We start from the raw sequence: 7,543 nt of genomic DNA, 5'->3' as shown, positions 1-7,543 counted from the left end.
TAGATATTTCTAGATAAAACTTATATTATTTACATTAGGTAAAACAACTATTTTCTTCTTGCTGTTGATCTTCTCTTTTATCCACAGGATAGTTACGTACAAGAGAGCAACAAAAAGCCCTCCCAAATAACACAGAAACACTCCAGCTAAATTGTTAATATCCATTTGATGTTCTTCGCTTCCCACTCTGTTATCTGAAATTTTAAAAACGTTAAATTTTAGTAACCTTGCACACCATTTAGAGAGAATTTTATGTATTACCTGGACAATTATTGATAAACCATCTTTTATTTAAAAAATCTATATATCCTTCTTCTCTTAGCTTTAAAATAGATGATGTAAATGGCTTCTCAAATGGAGAACCTTTAGGCAAGCCAATATCGTAATTTTGCTGTTAAAATAAAATTATTATAAGTAGTAGGTATCGATACAGTACATATTCATAGAAATGATTGATATAAGTAATTGATTGTTTTAAAAACATTCATCCATATCGGTATTGTAATATGTTTTCGTAATAGTAACAAGAATAAAAGAGTAATATTAACGATGTGTTGTGTTACACAAGACAACGTTAATGTTATTCTTGTATTGTAGATCATTCATTAGTATTAATGTTATAAATAATTTACTAATCCAGAAAGTCTTCCAACTCGTTCGACATTGCACGGCCTCAGCATAGAAGCGTAATCCACAACTGGAGAATCATATATAAAAGCGAAACGATCTTTGTGACCTGAAATATTAAACACAGCTTATTTACTTATTCCAACAACAAGATGTACAGTACAGTACGTTATTTTTTGAATAAGTTAATATAATTAAATAACTTATCTATTATTTTTTTGTTCTGGTATATTATTAATGTTATTTTCTACTACCTTCTGGCAAATAATACGATGCTCTAACTCTCTCTATGCCCACAGCAGTGTCGTTTGTGAATGTATTTTGCTTTCTCATCATTTTGTAAGCTATTTTATGCATTTCGTAGTGACTGTTTACAAAGAAGTACTCAGCATAAGAATTACCCAGAGTTCCAAATGAAATTGTATTCAATTTCACTAAATCTTCAAAAGAATTAACTTCTAAAAAATAGAGTATTTATAAATAAATTCGTTTTAAAGTATTTACTTTAATAATTTTATTACCTTGTTTCATATTCTGGACTGTCATAAATGCTGCCAATTTTGCTGTATATGCAGCAATAAGAATAACCGTAGTTAACCACCAACTCACCATTACTATTCTTGCCGGAAGATTGTTTTTTTGTTTAAATTCTGTTCCCTAAATATATATCAATTAATTAAATTTTTCATTATACAAATAAAGTCGTTAACAACAAATAATTGGTCACCTACCGGGGCTACAAGCGACGATAAACTCCACCAAAGTGCTTGTGGAAAAGTGATCCAAGAAGAATCTCTAACGCTTTGATTTGTTTTCCTTATCTCCTTTCTACTGTTGTTAAAATTACTTGGTGTTAAATTTACACATATTGCAAGCACTAGAGAAGTAAAAATCACCGACACAGCAATGGTAAGCCACACTGTTGTTTCGAAAGGTGATAAAAATGCGAAATAATTTTGTTTAGTTTTTGCATTATATTTTGGCATTAATATAGCAAAACCTAAATCGTAGTAAGGAGCTGTAAAGGAGATGACTTCTTGTCTTTTCCAAGATATCGTCAAGGCAGCTAGGCCCAAATCTATTTTCTAAACATACGAAATATTTTATAAATCTTAATTCGTGAATAAACTACGACAAAAGTATTAATTAATAAAGAGAACAATAAAATTCCGTCTTTACCTTATCCATTAATTGTCTAACTAATCCGTTCCATTCTTTTGTTTCGGGATTTTCATTTCCATATTGCTCAATTTCGTATAATTTAAATTTAAAATCATGTATTTCTTGTAATTTTAAAAGAAGGTCTATAAGTAGTCCTTCGTATTTAGAATGTATAGGGTCTCCTTTTTTATAATAAGGGTTTTTCATGATAAAGGGCACTTCCTAGAAGAATGTACGTAAATTAAATAATAATTAAATATTCTCTGTTAATTAACATATGTATCTATTATAAAACAAGATAATAAATGATGATGATAATAATAATAATCCATTGTCTCTTACTATAATTATTCCAACATTAAGAGTTCTTCCATAAAGACTTTGATGAGAATTAGTAGGAGGAATTGTAGTTTGGCCAGGAAATATGATTTCTGAATTAATCTTAAAGTTTTTTTCGTTTCCTAACCATTTTCCTACCTAAAGTTTTCAATTAAAATATTAGTTACTTGTTAAGAATATGAAATAAACTTGAAAATTAGAAGTAGCTTACTTTAACGAAACCTTTGACTTGAAGGTTTTTTATATCAAAGCTGGTGAGATCATGATAACCAAATTTCGTGAACTTTAAAGGTCCTAAACTTCCATTAACATTCCTCAAATTGAGAATACTTTTCAACAAATATCTACCCCATTTCCACTTATTGACAGAATCTGTGCAACTTCCTTTTTGGAAAGTAGAAGGTTCGAAAGATATTTTCTCTTCGTAAAGAATTTTGTGAAGTCCGTTGGCAATTGCTAACACTGCATCATACACACGAGTGAAAGCTTGCTGCAAAATGATTTTCATTATTTCATATATATGGATATTTAAATAGTGAAACAATATCAATGGTTAATTTACCTGATTCTGTATATGATTTCCCAAATTATTCTTTTTTAATTGATTCACTAATTTTAAATACAAAATGGTATCAGGAACCGCAAATGCAGTTCCTATTAATCCAACTAAAGAAGATGGTATATATCCGTCATCATCTGATAAGTATTTCAAATCCTGCCAACAAAGATCAATTGTTAATTAGGAGAGTTATTTTATTAAAATTTAATATAATAATATAAAACAATAAGTGACTTGAAGTCTTTCTGCAATGTTATGTAAGTTACAAAATTAAAAGATATAGACTTACGTGTGATGTAATGCTATCCATGACGAGCCATGTCCATCCAGAACGAAACATGTTCATGCGATCAGCTTGGTTTATAACAGTTTTACTTATCGTTATATCACAATAAAGAATTATTATTCTGACATCCTTTTCCTTATCAGAATAAAAGTGTTATAAAAATTCACTTGTGATAAATTTTGATATAAATTTTTACTTATACTAAGAGTTTGGAAATGAATATAATTAATTACATGAAACCTGCGTAAACTGGACTAGTATATTACCGAATGTTTTTTTTCCGTTTAGCAAAGTATTTTAACACAAAAATTACTGTTTTTAATAAATTCTCCCGTTCAGTTTGATTTCCGTTTTATCAAAGTTTTGTTTTGAACGTTTTACTATATAATAGATTAATCGAGTGTTTTTCAATTTATCCTAATATTGGCACTTTCAACTTGACAACTTATTTCTTCAGGCATCATTTTCTTCTTATTTATAGATGGAGAGTTGTTAAGCTTTTCACACTTTTAGTAATAAAATTATGGTTTTGCTAAGCAGTATATTTCGAGGCTCCAGAGTGAAAGCAGTAGTTTTCACTCGGATTAATTCACTCTTGCATTTTTATAATAAACAAGCATATATCACATATTGAAGCTTTAAAATTTACAAATATCAGATTTACTGCTTACCTTAATGGCATTCAATTGTCGGGTAATATCGAGATATTTTGTGTCGGACAAAGGAAATCGCTGAACAGAAAGCAGTGTAATTTCGTGTTTCGTAGCTAGTCTTTGCAGTTCCATTGTTGCATGAATAGCTTAATAAATAAATTTAATTAGTCAATTTATACGTTTTAAAAATTATAACATATTAAATTAAGCACAGAACAAGAATAAAAACTTGCCTGGTTCATTATCTTCTGTTAAAATGACAAAAGCATCCCATCCATAATATTTCAAGATATGTATTAAGGCATTATTCTGAAAGGTATCCGGCGGTGACATTTTTAAAAGCGTAGACGACGATTGGTTCAAAATCGGTATTAAAGATAACATCGGGTCTGTGGCCAAGATACTAATCTGCGGTATTCCCAATTGGCCACACACACTTTGGACAATTTTTGAATGTAAAGACATTAGTGGTCCGACTATCGATATCACTCGCTGATCTACTAAATTACACGCTGAAAAATTATATCGGTATTTAATTTTAGTAATAAAGTAATTTTAATATAATTTATATAAATTTACCGGCTCTAATAACTTCTAATTGCGTAGAAGCATTCTGTGTAATCGGAATGAGTTTCGTATTGGGTAATAAATTCGAATCTGAATTTATATTGTTTATAACTAACCGAAATGTTTCTTGTAATATAGGAAGGTCAGACGGAAAAATAGCACCTGAAAGGTAAATACAGTATAAATATTTAAAGGAAATCTACAACAGGATAAATCGAAATTAGTAGATTGCTATTGTAATACTTTCTATTACGTTATCTAAGTCATTAATCGCTTTAGTTCCCACCAATTTTTAATATTAATGTAATTAAACATAAAAAAATACTTAAAACTGAAAAAAACGAAAGCAATGCGTTAACTTTGAAGAAAAACATTCAAACTTTATTTTCCATTGTCTCGCCTTTCTGTGAGATCTGACACCGATGAATCATTGTGTTTACAGCTGGATGACCGTGAGAACAGCTGGTGTTGGATTTTCCGAGACATTCTCATAGAAGTCTCGGGAGGCGAAGGGTTTATAGTAGGGTGAATACTAGATGGCTGTATAATTTTAAATACAGTGGTACCTCAGGTTACGAACGCCCCAGCATACGAAATTTTCAGGATACGACATGAAATTCGAACATATTTTTGCTCCACGATACGAACAAAAACTCACCATACGACGTTACATTAGTTCGCATTTTTCATTTGTTTTTCTTACTACAGTTATTTTTTTTAATGTATTACTTGGCTTTAATTTGAGTATGTTTTTCGCGTTGGAACGAATTATTTGGTTTTACATGTAATCGTATGGGAAAAGATGATCCACCTTACGACATTTTCATGATACGATCTCAGTTTCGGAACGGATTAATTTCGTATCCTGAGGTACCACTGTATTTTTTAAAAATTCAAATTTTTATTGCGATTTCCGACCCCCCGACTTAATTAAACGTATATATAATAAAATCTATTAATTAAAAAATTAAAAATCTATTGGATGTCGTTTTTGATAGCAGAAAGTAGCTTTAAATAACTTTACCGAAGGAAAATCCGTGCACTAGAACTTTAGAATGATAAATGAAATTTGATATCAAAATCCAATTAAAAAACAATTAATTGTTAATCATGCGTCACTAAAGGTAGATTAAAATCGCGATAAATTTTTTTCTCGCGGATAAAAATTTTTGAAAAAATTTGGAGACCTAGAAAACATTCAGAAATTGAAGAAAAAAAAATTTTGTTGTAGGGGCGAAAGGACCGAGTTTTCTGTAACGCTATGTAACCTAAACTAAAGAATATGTCAGAGGAACTAAAGGGGTTTACTTTCTCTGATATATTCTTGCATAAATAAAGACTGCTGTAATTTATATTTCAAGGCTTATCACACACAGAAGTCAAGTATTTGAAAACAATATAGGCCTATTACATTTTGGTATTTATAACGATTGCACAATATAAAATTTACAGTTATCACAAAAATATTACAAATTAACAAAACTCCATTTCGAAATATGGTTTGCCTCTTCATATAGATTATTATTATTAAACATAAAACCAATAACTTTTGAAAAAATTACAGCGGTACGTAGTAAGAAAATTAATTTGTTTTAAAACTACATTTGGTACATCTCCTTTTTCATTTGTTTTTAGCGGTGATACGATTAAGGCTTGTTTAGTTTATTTTTATATTCTGTATTTTAAATGTATTGTTCAAATCATAATGTCAAGTACAAAAATGGACTAAACAAGTTTAAATTGTATGAATACTAAAAACAAATGAATATACCAGATATAGTTTTACCAAAATGTAATATATTGTTTTCAAACACTTGCTTTCTGAAATATAACTTACAACGGTCTTCGTTTATGCAAGAATAAGTTAAATAATATTAATGTAAAAGTAAGAAGCAGACTCATTAAATTAATAGTAACATTGATTACATGTTTTGTTATTAAAACAACTAAAGTTAATGCATTCGAGTATATCCAAAACATAAAAATAAACTTATCTTTGATAATCTTACCAATAGCAACTTCATTTGGTATATTACCAACAGCAGAGTAGAATGAGACTATTAGTAACAATCCAAATCTTCTCATTTTTAATTAATTCCGCATCTAATTATAAGAACGTCTACGTTCTATTCCATTTAATGCTATAAAACTTGACTAAAAATCGTACATAGTAACCAAGTACTGATCATCGATTTATTGTTTACCTGCTGTCAACTTATTTTCGTTAGTCTTGGAAAATGTACTTTTTAAAAATCAATTTTGTGGTTATTGTTCACCTTTCACGATAATTTTGCTCTTGATAATAATATACAGTACATGGTCATACAAAAAAGTTCATATATTTTTTCTTTTTCTGTTTGCATCGCTCACGAATACACGGTTGTATTCAAATTATAAAATCTTTTATATCAACATCGTGTAATTCTTATGTTAATTTTTCCAAGAAATTTGCGATTAATTTATTAAAACACACAATGAAGTTTAATATTGCACATTATTATAAATAAATAACACAAACTTGACAAGTAAATAAATTTTTAAGATGACAAGAGTTAACTAAACAATTCGAAAATCGATCACGTTTATAATTGAAAGCATTTATACTTTCGGTTTATCAATAAACTTTTTAAACTCTAAAATATTAACTTTATTTAGTTTATTCCATTATAAAACTTTTATCACGCAACGCATTTGTATTAAACTAATAGTCATATGTCTTTTATAAACATTTTAATCATAATAATTTTTAAAATAGTGTATTCCTTTGTTAGGGTGTTATAAAAGATATCATTATTTAAATTTATACTTTATTTAGTTGAATAGAAAGAAACTTGGACAATCAATAAATCTCTGTTAGTTATTTTTAAATATTTTAAATAATCGTAAAATCGAGAGTGAGGCGATTACTCCTTGTGGATTCTCCGTTCTGTGGCAGATGTTGAACCCAGTTGAAGAAAGCGCAATGCTATCGTGAAACTTCAGGTGGGTGGAGTGCAGGATAGACTAAGTCCTGCCCTTCGACTATTGCTCGATTCCGGCACAGTTCCTACTTTTAAATCGTTCTCGGCGAAGTCATGCTCTGCCATTGGTCTGTTGGTAGTTTCGCCTGATTAGATGATTAGTCTGCGCTGCTTTCCAAGTTTTTTAAACTTGTAAGGAAGATAGCAATAATTATATTCTCGTTCACTTCTTGTTAATTCCTGACATTTAAAACATTAATGTGTATAACAAAATTTATAAAGTATTTATTACAAATCATACCAAGATATCTGAGAAGATTATTTTCATAATTCTCGTATAATGCCTGATATGGCATAAAAAATTTAAATACTGTTTTTTTTAGTTGAGAAT

At 29.1% G+C, this 7,543-nt stretch overlaps 2 protein-coding genes across 2 annotated transcripts in view; both read right to left on the bottom strand.

Moving 5' to 3' along the window:
* The window catches only part of LOC111616231 (glutamate receptor 4-like), a 4,783-nt gene extending 3,544 nt beyond the window's left edge, over nt 1-1,239 (bottom strand). The window contains exons 1-5 of the mRNA XM_023357661.1: nt 1,149-1,239; nt 882-1,085; nt 633-736; nt 262-391; nt 101-194 (exon numbers count right to left, since the gene is read on the bottom strand). Of these exons, the coding sequence (XP_023213429.1) occupies nt 101-194; nt 262-391; nt 633-736; nt 882-1,085; nt 1,149-1,239 (623 nt within the window). The remainder of the gene's footprint in view (nt 1-100; nt 195-261; nt 392-632; nt 737-881; nt 1,086-1,148) is intronic.
* A 3-nt stretch (nt 1,240-1,242) lies between these two features.
* LOC111616229 (glutamate receptor ionotropic, kainate 2-like) lies at nt 1,243-6,277 on the bottom strand. The gene is made up of 11 exons (XM_023357658.1): nt 6,202-6,277; nt 4,205-4,354; nt 3,859-4,137; nt 3,644-3,771; nt 2,976-3,107; nt 2,738-2,842; nt 2,690-2,695; nt 2,339-2,617; nt 2,131-2,265; nt 1,807-2,010; nt 1,243-1,712 (listed from the first exon to the last, which is right to left on the bottom strand). Exons 1-11 carry the CDS (start codon nt 6,275-6,277, stop codon nt 1,296-1,298), a joined length of 1,911 nt encoding a protein of 636 aa, XP_023213426.1. The 3' UTR covers nt 1,243-1,295.
* Between the last annotated feature and the right edge of the window lie 1,266 nt (nt 6,278-7,543).

This window comes from Centruroides sculpturatus, unplaced genomic scaffold (genome assembly GCF_000671375.1).
Source record: "Centruroides sculpturatus isolate CEXI.00-Female unplaced genomic scaffold, Cexi_2.0 scaffold1917, whole genome shotgun sequence".
Taxonomy (NCBI): domain Eukaryota; kingdom Metazoa; phylum Arthropoda; class Arachnida; order Scorpiones; family Buthidae; genus Centruroides; species Centruroides sculpturatus.
This window is presented reverse-complemented; position numbering and strand designations above follow the sequence as displayed.